At 36.5% G+C, this 14,267-nt stretch overlaps 1 protein-coding gene across 9 annotated transcripts in view; it reads left to right on the forward strand.

Moving 5' to 3' along the window:
- The window catches only part of BIRC6 (baculoviral IAP repeat containing 6), a 188,518-nt gene that overhangs the window by 20,120 nt on the left and 154,131 nt on the right, over positions 1 to 14,267 (forward strand). For all 9 annotated transcript variants that reach the window (XM_054820680.1, XM_054820685.1, XM_054820682.1 and 6 more), the window contains exons 3-10: positions 39 to 176; positions 592 to 785; positions 2,756 to 2,867; positions 4,177 to 4,259; positions 5,099 to 5,321; positions 5,424 to 5,584; positions 7,868 to 7,926; positions 9,264 to 10,658. In XM_054820680.1, the coding sequence (XP_054676655.1) occupies positions 39 to 176; positions 592 to 785; positions 2,756 to 2,867; positions 4,177 to 4,259; positions 5,099 to 5,321; positions 5,424 to 5,584; positions 7,868 to 7,926; positions 9,264 to 10,658 (2,365 nt within the window). The remainder of the gene's footprint in view (positions 1 to 38; positions 177 to 591; positions 786 to 2,755; positions 2,868 to 4,176; positions 4,260 to 5,098; positions 5,322 to 5,423; positions 5,585 to 7,867; positions 7,927 to 9,263; positions 10,659 to 14,267) is intronic.

Here is a 14,267-nt window from a genome sequence, read left to right on the forward strand (position 1 = left end):
ATGTGGATGCTAACTTTTCTTGCACATCTGCATTTTAGGCTCAGCAGCTGTTATCTGCTTGCATAGAAAAAGTAGATGTTTCTAGCACAGAGGGATACGACTTATTCATCACACAACTGAAGGATGGTTTAAAAAATACCTCACATGAAACAGCAGCAAATCATAAAGTTGCAAAGGTAAGAATTTGTCTCTGTGCTGTCTGATATGAATTCCTAAGTCTAATTTGCTTGGCTACTATTATTGAAGCACACAAAATGCTTGACTTAGTGTGGTGGATTTTGTTTGAAGAGGAGGGAATGTCTTATGTGTTCCTTAGTTCCTCTGTAAAGTTTCACTTGTTAAGAGAACAAACAAGGTTAGTTTATTAGTTAACCTAGTTAATAAACCCAGCTGAGCTTAAAATCTGGTTATTGTCTTTCATTGCATTATGTCCATGTTTCTTTTGTGTGTCTGTTCTTATATTATTTCTTGAAATCACGAGAGGGTGCAAGAGGTGCGTTTGTTTTTGCTTTTGACACTTTTGTGATCTATTTGTTGTTTACATGTTACAATTTTAAAGTATAAACTAGATGGTTTTTTTTCTTAATTTAGTGGGCAACGGTTACGTTCCACCTTCCCCATCATGTTTTGAAGTCTGTCGCCAGTGCCATTGTAAATGAACTCAAGAAGATAAATCAAAATATTGCTGCCTTACCTGTAGCATCCTCTGTGATGGATAGGTTATCTTACCTCTTACCCAGCGCACGACCAGAACTTGGTGTGGGACCTGGTCGATCTGTGGACAGGTATATTAAGACAAAATAAATGATGAATTTGACCCCTTAGTTATATCAGAATAAGCTCTTAGATGGCTTGAAATTATTTGCCAAAGGAATTAGTCCTATTCTGTACTTTCTTGCTCTTATGCATACTGCTAATTAACTGTTTAATGCACAATGCACTGTACTTATTACTAATCTTAGAGAAACCTTTATGGGTGCCACAAGACTGTTTTGTTTAGATTCTGACTTGAATGCCAGGCAAATTGAATTCACTTTGCTCTTAATCCCAACATAAACTTTCAGAAAAGTAATAATTGCAGCTCTAAATATAGGTCCTTAGGTGATACTGTAACATGTTAATGTGATGTGTTCACCTAGGCTTTACTCTTCATCATGTTTGATTATGGGTTTTATCTGAACAGTCAGGTACATATGACTCGTTACCTAAGTTACTGGCTTTATTCAAACTAGTACTGAAACCTTACTGAGACTGCAATGTTGAGATGTTCAGAAACTGCATACCTTTAAAAGCATATGTATGCCTCTTGAATGCAAAGATAGAGCATACCTACTAAGCTGCATCATGAAATCAATTCCTTTTCCTTCATACAAGAAGGAGTTTTGTGTTTTAGAAGTTTAGGAAGTTGTTACCTTTGCAGAGTATATATCATAGAATCATAGAATGGTTTGCGTTGGAAGGGACTGTAAAGATCATCTAGTTCCAACCCCCCTGCCATGGGCAGGGACACCTTCTACTAGACCAATATGCTACTTCTGAACTCTGTAGTCACCTGCTATGTGTTTGGGGTCAGAGAAAATTTTACCTCAGATTGTTGCTTCTTCTCTTTCTGGTCCAAGTAATAACATGTACCCAAGTGAGTAACCCATTATTTTAACCTTCATAAGCCAAAACTGATAAATCTTCTAAGTCTATAAATTAATTCCTTCTTGAAAGTTTCTGTGCAAATACTATTTTGCAAGCATATTATACTTTCTTACAGCTCAAATAATTCAATAAAATTGATTTCATCTCTTACTTCCCCTCCCCAAGCCTCCAGGTCTATCGGTACCTCTCCATACTGTATTTTAGATTACAATTCTCCAAGATCTGACTCTTAAGATAGTGTAATGTCAAGTTAAGATGGCCCTTATGTGGGTGTTGCAAGAATAGTTTACGTCGTTGGTAGGAAATGTTTAATATATCCATTCTCTTATAAGACAGCAAAAATCTCCTGAAACCGAGGGGCAGGAACAAGAACTGAGGCAACTTTCCATCTAGTAGAACTAGTTCTTGGGATGATACTGAAGAACAAACTTCTGTCAAGGGAAAAGAAAAACTGATAGTTGTTTCTTATGCACTATTTCAGATGAGGGACATGCACTGAGTGAAGGTGGAAAAAAGAGGAGCTTCTTTTCCCTGTAGATGTTGAGTTGCAGAGGCGTTCATTTTTTGTGACTTAGTAGTTTATAGTTTTTAAGTATTATAGTGTGCAGTGAGTGACAAATGTTGGCGGATTTGTACCATGCATTCAGTTAAGCCTAAAATACCACTTTGGAGTATTTCTAAATATGCGTATTTGTATCTATTCAACTAATAACCCCAAATTTTTGCACAAGTTGTCATGTTAAAAAAACCAATTCTCTAGCAGTTCCATTGGGCTAGATTCTGCATCTTCCCTAAATGCAGAGTAGCTTTGGATATCTGATGTGTTTCTGCAGTTAGACCAAATAGGCTATCTGGAAGCTTATTGTATTAATCTTGCTTTTAAGGCCTGTAGGTTGTTGTATTGCTTTTGATCTTTTGTTGAGGATGTACTTTTGGCACTCAAGTGAGGGAACTTTGTAACTTTTCTGTAATTGTTAATGATAAGTTTTAGATCACTATCTCTGGTATTTCTAACGGTTACTAAAACATAGAATAAAAGAAGTAAACTATTTATGAGATATTTTCAAAGTGGCAGTTTTGGGTAATGTAGAACTTTTCACCTTTCTAGGTCTTTGATGTATAGTGAAGCTAACAGACGGGAGACATTCACTTCGTGGCCTCATGTGGGTTATAGGTGGGCACAGCCAGATCCTATGGCTCAAGCTGGGTTCTATCACCAGGTAAAAGGTTTGGTTGTTCTTAGTATTTGTTTCTTAAGTGAAGGTTTGGGGAGCAGGGGAAAAAGTCTTTACTTATTTATTTTTATTGTATGGATTCTTCCAGTGATGCAAAAATCATAATAAAAAAGTTTGTCCTTCAGCTTTTTTTTTTAAGTTTCAGGGCTTTTTTCCATGCCTTGAGGTTACTTCTTTTTTTGTCCAGATCACAGAAAATACTGTTCTGAACTTCAACATATGAAACACTTTTAAGTATCAAATTGGTCTGAGTTAAACAACAATAACAAAGATGAAGTTGGTTGTTACATAGAGTCTCTCTTTCTCCTTGTTAGGTTGTTGAGTAAATGTCTTTTTATATTGTAAGTAAAGCAAAAAAAAAAAAGCACTAAGTTTGACATCAGAGTTTTCTAACCACACTTTCCTAGTGGGACTTAAACAATATTGTAACAAACAATGGCCCTACATCACATTACTAAATTATTAAGCTTAGTGAATAAGTACAACCTTGACACTTTATTCCACTACTTTCGCTTATTTCCATTTTTCATTCTTTGAAATAATTTCTACCATAAAAAATTATTTATGGTATGGATGTAGATAACGATGGCTAGGTGGTGCATATCATTTGACATCAATATTGTCTGCCTCATTTTGTCAACTGCAAAGCCTGATAGGTGCAAGTGGATAAAGTTTTTGGAGGATTTCTTAAACTTGTTAAGAAATGCAGGGAATTAATATGTTAAAATTGCATCTGCATATTCCCAAGCATATCTCAGTGACTTGAAATGTGGTCATGAAAATGATCAATTTTAAGAGAATGGAAATTTCCATTCTTTTTTCCTCTGTCACTCCAGCTAGTAACAACTGTTCTTTACAGAGGAGTGATACAGAATGCTTTATAGTCCAGCAAAGTGAGGGCATAATAGGAAATTTTTGTTTAACCTGTCTTTTTCCAGGCATGAGGATGTACGGTTACTCTGCTGAGGTTCTAAATTTTTTGAACCTTGTGAACTTTTTCCAGAGGGGAAAAAAGCTTTAGCAGCGATGCTGAGTTCTGTTCTATGTCTATGTGGTTTTTATCCGGTGGCTTGCACAGGTGTTGCTTCTGAATCTCTTCTATAGTAATGTGGTGTATCCTTTTTTTTTTAACATGAAATACTGCCACTTTATAGTATGTATTTTGTGGCCTTTTATAAGTTTGATGTGGTGTTTTGCTATGCCACTAGAAAAAGGAGAGGACTTGATCACCTAGTTAAAGTGTTTTGTAGTACATAGCTATATAAATTTCAAGTGTTTCTTCTTTTTGTTATAGCCTGCTTCATCAGGAGATGACAGAGCTATGTGCTTTACCTGTAGTGTGTGTTTGGTATGCTGGGAGCCTACAGATGAACCTTGGTAAGTTCAATGATGTTTGGAGTAGACTTAATTTTGTGCTGAAGAGGTTAGAAATCTTTAGAGGACAAAGATCAATGTTATCTCGATGGGATTTCTGGTGAGTTTAGGGAGTGTCGCTGACAAGAGTGGATTTCCAGAATGATTCCATGGGACCAATCACAAAATAATTCCCTGTACTCTGTCAAATTTCTATATAATACTAAACCCAAGAAACTGTAGTAGGTTTTATTTCTTAATTCTGATTTGCTATTTCATTTCAAATTGTTCCATGGAAAAGATGGCAGCCAACATGTCTTTGCAGGAATCTAAACTCAGTCTTCTGTATAATTGTGACTAGAACACATCTTTTTTTAAGTTCTTAAACTGCAATGGCCGTGCAGTGCATATTTGCCTTTTATGTGAAGTTACAAGATCCATTCCTAGTTTCCTGAATCAGCTAAAATTGTGCATAGTGACAGAAATGCAAGACCTTATATTGATTTTAAAAGTGTTCTTAACATATTTAATCTGCACTTTTCTTCATGATGACATGATGGGCTACTGTATATAGAGCAATTATTTTTCTTAAATGGACTAATTATATTAAGAGCACTGTGTGTAGATTCTTCCATTTGAATGTGAATATCCATTAAGCGATCAAAGGCTTTAATACAGTCTGCTGTTGAGAAACAGCAGAGAAAGCTGCATTAGTAACTTCAGAACTCTCTAGTATAGTTGACTGCAATACAGTTCAAACAGTTCAGTTTCAGCTTCACTTCAAGGGCTGAGTTTGTATATGATGTGTATATTTTTTACAGTAAGAAATCAATGTTTGCTATGTTTGTTTTTAATATGAAAAGGTCTGAACATGAGAGACATTCCCCAAACTGCCCATTTGTCAAGGGTGAGCACACTCAGAATGTACCTCTTTCAGTCACACTGGCAACAAGTCCAGCACAATTTCCCTGCACAGATGGCACTGACAGAATAGCCTGCTTTGGATCTGGAAGTTGCCCTCATTTTCTAGCTGCTGCAACAAAACGAGGAAAGATCTGCATATGGGATGTTTCCAAACTTATGAAGGTATACAATATAAACAAACAGTTTTTATTAACTAATTACTGATTAAGCATATCTCGATTTAAATGAAAGGCCTCTCTTCTGTTTTTTCTTGTTATTTCTCAGGTCCACTTAAAATTTGAGATCAATGCATATGATCCGGCTATTGTGCAGCAACTTATGTTATCAGGAGAACAGAGCTCAGGGGTTGACTCAAGGAGACCAACACTAGCATGGCTAGAGGATTCATCTAGCTGCTCAGATATACCAAAATTAGAAGGAGACAGGTATGCCAATCTACAAAATTAGAAATATGAAATGCTGCTGTGTTAGTGGTAAATGCCATTTAGGTAAGTCATGCTTTGTGAAACATAAGATTGATAAAATTTAGTTTTTCATTCAGATTTTTTTTTAAATGTCTGTGTATCTGTACACAATTCAACACTTAAAAAACAATAATCTAAATTTCTGTCTTCAAAGTTAGTTCTATTTTATTCCCGCTGTTTCAGTTTTTATACTCTGCTAAGAGAGAGATACGAAATCTCATTGCTGCCTTGTGCTGATGTTCCAGAGGCAGAGAAAAAACAGGAAGGAATATAAGTTTTGAAACAGCTTTTCATTTTAGTTACAGATTATGCTTTTCAGTTTTTGAAAATAAAGGCTACTTGTGGACTTCTAGAACATGCATTTTTCTGATTGCTTCTCCGTAATTTCTGGTTATGTCATTATGAAAATAAATTATGTGGCTGCGCTAGGAATTGCTTTCATTTCGTACCTTTAACACATGCATATAGGTTCTAAACAATTAGACAGTCCTATCACAAGCTTTTAGAGGGTATGCCAGTACTCAGTCTCATGTGAGAAAAAGCAGTATTCTTTCATTTATGCTTCTTACAGTCTGTTACTGGAAACTCCTTTCTCATATTATCAAAACACAAACAATAGAGTGAATAATTGTTGGAAAACTCAGGACAGAAGGTGTTTGGAGAGTCTTGCTAGTTTTCTGAATGTTTCTTCTTAAACTTCAGCATCATGGAAAGTAATAGTACTGCTACATGCATGGGAAAGTAGATCTTTGGTTTTAAGCTTGGTGTGATTCCTGCAGTTCTACAGAGCAGCTATGAAGCTTGCTCTTCTGAAGAGGGTTTGTAAAATATGAGCAACATCAGAGTGTGGGGCCTAACAGCCACTGGGGCCTAGACTTCTACTGTAGCTTTAGGGCTGTAAACTTGAGAGTTAACGAATTAAGCCAATTTTAAAGAGCTAGTTAAATGATAGTACAACGATACTGCTCAGAACTAAGCATCTTTCACTTCACTTAATTTATATGAAGTTTACTATCACTTTCCCATTCAAGGGGAAGTTGGATGATAAAGTAGTAAATTGTCAGTCTTGTCACGAAGTGAAGGTGGATCAAGTTTGAGCCAAAAAAAGATCTATTTCTTTCTGACTGTGAGGAGGAAGCATGCAGTTTGTTGAAATTTGGGGATATAAATTGGTACTGTGAGTAGTTATGCCTGAAACTGCAAAGGCATTACTGTTCATGTGTGTAAAGAGACTGTAATAGGAAGTTGTTTCTTATATTGGAGAAGCCAGATGCTTAACATCTTCATGTATTCTTTTAACTACTGAAGAGTCTATTTCTCTTGAAGAGGTATCTTGAGCAGAATCATTCTATGAAAAAATTATTGTCCTGGTTCTGGCAAGGCTAGAGTTAATTTCACAAGGAGCCAGGACAGGTGACCCAAGCTGGCCGGGGGGGCTATTCCATACCATGTGACATCATGCTCCCCATAAAAGGGGGCCAGTCGGGCAGAGCCGGGGTGGCGGCGCGGTCCGGGACGGGCTGAGTGTGCGGTCGGTCGTTGGCTCGGTAAATTGTTTTCTGTTATTACCCATTGTTAATATCTGTTATAAGTACTGTTGTTGATTGTTTCCCTCTCCCTTGTTGTCCCAGTAAACTGCCCTTATCCCAACCCTCGAGGCTTTTGCCGCTGTTTTCCCGTTCTCCTCCCCGTCCCGCTGGGGGAGGGGTGAGTGAGCGGCCGCGTGGCACCCAGCTGCCGGCTGGGCCTAAACCACGACAATTATTCATCTGGTAGTATTTTTAAAAGCAACACATAGTTCATACACCCTTTCTGTATTAGCTACAAAATCGCCTTGGTAGAATTGAAGACCAGTCTGGCACCTCCACCTTTCAGAGACTTATTTGAGGAACTTTGAAGAAAGTGTCATCAGTTTTTAGAGGTTTTGTTTGATTGGTTTTGGTTTTCTTTGAAAGATTCCTGAGAACTGCCTTTCATTTTAATTCTATTTATGCCTGAATCATTGGGAATACAATAGTAGAATGAGGCAAATGGAAAGCTGGTCTACTGGTATGATGATGGAGGGAAAAAAATCTTTATATTGTTAGTATCTGTGACCACTTCATCAATGGATGTACAATGCTGACTAAAAGAAATGTTATGTTATAATATACATTGTATTTTTTACTATTTAAAAAAAATAATTAAGAATAGGAATGCAGCTACAGTGTACGTGCTGTCATTCATGCATTTATTTTTTTTCAGTGATGACCTACTGGAGGATTCAGACAGTGAAGAGCATTCCAGATCGGAATCTGTGACAGGTAAGTTACGTGATCCATGCAATAGGTTAGAGGTCAGATGGGAAATTGTTCTTCTCAAGCTTTTAAAAAAGCCCTGCAAAACCAATGATTATATTCACTGTATTAGAAAAAAGATTGTCCTTGAAAACAATGCCAATATTTAAGTCATTGTGTGGTGGAGAGATTACATACAGGAGAAAAGAAAAACCCTAGTTTGTTGGTTAATGTCTTATTTGACAACAAACATTGCTTATCTTGCTGTCAGTAAAACACGCAAACCAGGTTAAAAGAACTTACTTAGAACAGGAACAAATTACAGCTGTACAAACCCCTTTAAATTCAGGGGATTGCCAGAGAGAATTCCTGTATTTTGATTGTTTCCCTGTGGGTATGCACTTAGAAAGAGTATTTTTCTTCCTGAATAAAGATTTTGTATGGAAGCAGAACAGTGCTATGCACGCTGTTCTCTATTATTTTCTTAGAGATTGAATCAGAAATTTTGATGGGAGGGAGGATTGCATGCTTATTTTCCATAATCCAGTTTATGTCTTTGAGTAAGGATCAGCAAACAGGAAAAAAAAAAGAACCTGTGCATGTGCATGCACACAAGGAAATAAACTCGAGATGTAAAAAGGATTTTTTTTTTCAACAAAAGTATTAGCAAAGATGGTGCTCTGTCATTTATGCTTAAGTCACCATTTGTATAGTGTCCTTTGTAATCTTTTAAATATCTATGTTACTTAGTTGAACTCCTCTGATTCATTGTTATTCTTGCAGTACTGTTTAATTTGATCAGGCTATCTGAAGTTTTTACTGGGTTTTGTTTTATGATAGCTTGGAGTTCTTTGTTAGGTGGTCTGTTACATGGTGGGAAGTATCAAGTTTTAGAGTAAAATGAAAAAAATGTTTTTTCAACTAAGATTGGAGAATGAGTCTGCAGAATTGCACATTTTTGGTAGTACTGGATTGTCTAGGAAGGAAGGGGAATAATATATGGTAAAACATGAATGGAGTTGATTAGATTAGTTGGATTTCAGTATGGTGGTCTAGCCTAAGTAGAATAATTGGTAGAAAGATAATGCCATTTACTGGGAGACTTGTTGCAAAGGCTGATGTCCTGTTCTTTTTACTTTCATTCTTGTTGATAAAATTAGGAGAACCATTAATCTGTGTGGAAGGAATGTTTCTGGGCCTATTTTATTGTTTCTTGATTATCAAATCTTGAGCTATGGAATGTTTTAACATACTGAAACTGTAGAGCAGTGACTTTTTGTTTAATTATGTGGAAAAGTCCATAATATATGCAATATGATTCCTGGTTTTGAACATATATTATGTTAAACATTTTTGTTTTAAAGGGCATACATCACAAAAAGAAACTATGGAAGTCAGCCTTGATATAACAGCTCTCAGCATTCTTCAGCAACCTGAAAAACTTCAGTGGGAAATTGTTGCAAATGTTCTGGAAGACACGGTTAAAGATCTAGAAGAACTTGGGGCAAATCCATGTTTGGCCAACTGTAAGAGTGAAAAGATGAAGGAAAAACATCTAGAACAACACAACATTCCCTTTCCTTGTTTATTAGCTGGAGGCCTATTAACATACAAATCACCTGCTACCTCTCCTGTTAGCAGTAACTCTCAGAGGTCACTGGATGGCTTAAGTAGGACTCGAGGTGAGAGTGTCTCGGAACAGGGATCAACTGACAATGAATCCTGCACTAATTCAGAACTGAATTCCCCTCTGGTAAGGAGGACTTTACCTGTATTGCTGCTATACAGCATTAAGGAGTCTGATGAAAAAGCAGGAAAACTCTTTTCACAGATGAACAATATTATGAGTAAAAGTATACATGATGATGGTTTCACAGTTCCACAGATCATTGAAATGGAGCTGGACAGTCAGGAACAGTTGCTGTTACAGGACCCCCCTGTGACTTACATTCAGCAGTTTGCAGATGCTGCAGCCAACCTAACTTCTCCGGACTCGGACAAGTGGAGCTCTATGGTTCCCAAACCTGGGACTTTGGTTCAGTGCCTGCGTCTGCCAAAGTTTGCAGAGGAGGAGAACCTGTGTGTAGATTCAATCACTCCTTGTGCAGATGGAATTCATTTGCTAGTCGGACTGCGGACTTGTCCTGTCGAATCTCTGAGTGCAATAAATCAAGTAGAGGCCTTGAATAATTTAAATAAATTAAACTCGGCACTATGTAATAGAAGAAAGGGGGAACTAGAATCAAGTCTTTCTGTAGTGAATGGCACGAGTATTGATGTAATCCAACATGAGTCACCAGCAGATGTACCAACTCCTTTAATAATTCAACCTGAACAGAGAAGTGTTAGTGGTGGATACCTAGTGCTTTATAAGATGAATTATGCCACTAGAATAGTTACTCTAGAGGAGGAACCGGTAAAAATCCAGCATATCAAAGACCCCCAAGACACAATTACCTCAATGATTTTGCTCCCACCCGATATATTGGATAATCGAGAGGATGACTGTGAGGAGCCTGTAGAGGAAATACAATTAACTTCTAAAAACGGCAGTGGGAGAGAGAGAAGATCTGAGATCTCTACTCTTGGGCACCTGGTAATAACTACTCAGGGAGGATATGTAAAAATACTAGATCTTTCGAACTTTGAAATTCTGGCCAAAGTGGAGCCACCTAAAAAAGAGGGCACTGAGGAACCAGATATGTTTGTCTCTGTGATATACTGTTCAGGCACAGACAGATTATGTGCATGCACCAAAGGTAAGACTTTTCTTTAAACATTTTTTTCAATGCTTGATTTGACTGTATTTGGATTATGTTCTAGAATGTTAGAATCTAAGTGGCAAAATAGTAATAGGCACATTCCATTGAATTTATGTACAGTTTAATTCTGCTCTAGGGAGCATTTACGCTAGTTGATTCCTCATCTTAAATGTAGATTGTAATCTCTATAATGGAAATAACTCTTGGGTATGTCCAGTGCGCTGGTAAATTTGTTCTTGTAGAGGCACAGATTTTTAAATCCAAAACAAATAAAAGTAATTATTGTAATTATTTCTGTGCTGGAGATCCACATTTCAGAAAAAATGCCTCCTGTCTGTATTTGGTGATAGTCAAGAAGATAACGCATTTATACCTTATTCAAGTGATCAGTTGTATCTTCTTTCAGATAGGGCTGCTGGTTCTGCTTCAGCCTTTTGCAGCTGGGATTACACTTTCCTGAGCATGAGAGCCAGACTATCCATGCAGGATTGTTAAATCTTTTTCAAAATGAACACAAGACATTTTGAGGGAAGGGGGCATGTAGGAGGGGAGTGTATGTAACTCACGTCCAGGCAACTGCTATTTCATATTAGTCCCTGAACCACCACATACTGCTTTGTTATGTCACATTGGGGCAGTGGAAATGGCTCTGGCTGTCATCCAACTGAGCTCCTCCATGCACTAATGTCTCATTTAGTTCTGCACTTGAATGCAGCTCTGGTGGAAATGCTTAGCCTCTGAGAAGTGAAGTTTCAAATGAGCTCCCACCAGTATCATGTTGAACTTTAGCCCTACTAGAAGAATTTAAATTGACACATTTCTTCCTTTCATGGTGGTGTCATGTTGATTACCCAGTCCTCCTGTGAGTGGATGTTAAACTCAAATCAGATTTATCTGTGATTTCCAACAGATAAAGTCAAGCTTATTGTAAAAATCTGGTGTCTGTTAAGGGCCCTGTCACCTACCAAGAGTTTTAGCAGTGAAGATATTAGATTTGCTTTTTTTAGTATAGATGAAAACATCACGTGTTAGCAGCTAGTATTTATGTTTGCAGACTCCTGATGGAAACCTTCATATTTACTACATTGTTCTCTTTTGGTAACTACCTTTGAAGAAATGTCTATTATAAACTGTTTTAGTTTTATTTAATAATGCATGCTTTTTTCGTAGTTAAAATAGAACTCTAACTGAAAAGTTAATTGCCTTTGAAAACTGTTAGGATATCATATCCGTGTCATAATGTTTTTACCTATACTTTGCTGATCAAACTGCAGTCGCATTTAAAAACTCCCAAACCTTGCTAAGGTTTTTTTCTATAGAATTGTACTACTATTCATTTCTTTCTTACATCAAATCTATTCTCTCTGTCTTGTGTTTTAAGATTAATGATAAAAGTTAAAGGGCCTGTTACTATGCATGGTACTTTCCCATGCAGTGTTAGTGTGTATGGTAATTATATTCTTGTAGCATTTGGTATTATCTAAACCTGTTTTGGGACTTTGAGTGTAAGACATGCAGGTCTGTTGAGTTGGGAGCATTTATTCTGTGTGCGTAGGAGTATTTGTCTCTTCTACCTAGATAACCACCACCTCTGTTACTGACTGGAGAATACTTCATCTTCCCCATAATAGACAAGTATAGCATTCTACTTTTTCAGTAAATATTTCTGTATTTTTTTTCTCTCCAAGAGTTACAATATCCATCTAGTAATTTATAAATAGCTTTGCTGTGACTTCTTTTGTTCTTGCTGCCTTTAAGATGACTGGGATTTTGTTTTTTTTTCTCCTATATGCCACAGGTATCCCTCTGCCCTCAAGTTTCCTATTTTGAATATAGTACTTTGATAACTTCATTTTTTTTAATCCATTGATTATTCTTCTCTTTCATTTACACTTGATTTTCCACTCTGCAACCAAATTAGAATGAACTTCAAAATTCATTATTTTCATTGTTTAAATGTCTTTAGAAGCTATTTTTATTCCTTTTTAACATTTCAGTCACTTCTGGTATAATTTTTCTCACTTTTGAGAAATTAAGTCCAAAGCCATAATAAATATTTAGGGACCAACGTCCATTAGAAGTCTGGATTTTAGGGTCTGACACTAGATGCATCTGAAGCCCCAGAGTCCTAAGGTTTATGCCAAAATATGAAGCTTTGTAAAGAATGACTTGATCTTAAATGTTTATAAATAAATGTACTGCATAAAATTTAGGAGTGCAAAAGAAAAAGCAAATTAAAAAGTTCAACTATTAATATAACTTTCTTATTCTATACCTTATTGTACATTTGAATAACTTGATGTAAGGAATAGGTTTTGCCTAATTTGTATTGTGTGAATCGTAATCATTCTTTAATCTTTCTGCTGTAAGTGGGTAAAATTGCTTGCTTATCTGCTAGGTAGCTGAAGACTTTTTTTTTTTTCTTAAATGCAGTTTTCTTGGCTTCCCTCAAAATCACTTTGAGGTCTTTGCTTCTCCTTATTTACTACCACGTATAGGATGGTGCCTGCAGTCTGACAGTGTCAGGAAGATGTGTGTTGAAAGTAGAATAGCTATACTCACTTATGTATTCAAGATTAATCTTTCTAGACAGTAGTTTCTAGTGCAAACACATAAGTGAAAATGTTAAGTAGAAGATTTGGAACATACATGCACTGGAAACGCTTGGATGTTGTTGGAAAACTATTCAAGAACATAAGCTGAGCAGTATATTCTTTCCTGTTTACTTCCTTGGATATTGGGAGTAGGCAAAGAGGTACTTTAATGTCTGAAAGTTTTAGATGCCAAATAGCCTTTTTTTTTCCTGCTGCTCCTGCTTGTTGACATGTTATTTTCATTGGTAGATCATACGATTTTTCCCATAGCTGCCTTTAAGATACAACTGAAAAGAAGCCTCTGTGTGAATGGGTGTTTAAAGTTTTGAAAGATAGATGTTTTAGACTTGCATTTGACATCATCCATCTTTGAGTTGGGAATAATTATTCTTACCTGCTTCAAAACGTTGTCTCTTGGTGTCTGCTTCAGGTGGTGCTTTGTTTTTGCAAGGATTACCTGGAGTCATGAGCTTAAATTCTGCTTTCGTAACATCCAAAATAAGTAAATTCTTTGTTATAAAACTGTACAGTAGGCTGACAAGCATTGGTTTTGAATAGGTGACAGTTGTAGGGTGGTCTTTTGATGATATATGAAGCCTATTTGGTGGGGGATCAGATATAGTTTGATTTGGATGCATAAATTTCCAGAGCTACAGTGGTTACCGCCACCTTTATATCTCAGTTTTCATCTAACTATATTTGTTTTTTTAAAATTACAGTCCTACCAAAAATTACTTAAGAAAACAGTCCACAGTATACATTCTACTTATTTGGTGTTGTGGGTTTGTTTTGGCTTTTTTTTGTTGGGTTTGTTTTGAATTGTTTCCTTAGTTTAGCTGCTTAGTTGTGTTTGTCATTCAGGCAATTTTGTATTTACTTTTCTTTAGAATACAGAATGAGTTGGAAAAATGGACATATCTGAAATGCTCCTTTTTCATCTAACATAAAGGTGCAAATCTCTGCTTGTGTTTTGTTTTGGCAGTTTTGAAAATTGTATATACTTGTGTTTCTG

Source organism: Grus americana, chromosome 3 (genome assembly GCF_028858705.1).
Source record: "Grus americana isolate bGruAme1 chromosome 3, bGruAme1.mat, whole genome shotgun sequence".
NCBI classification, from domain to species: Eukaryota; Metazoa; Chordata; class Aves; order Gruiformes; family Gruidae; genus Grus; species Grus americana.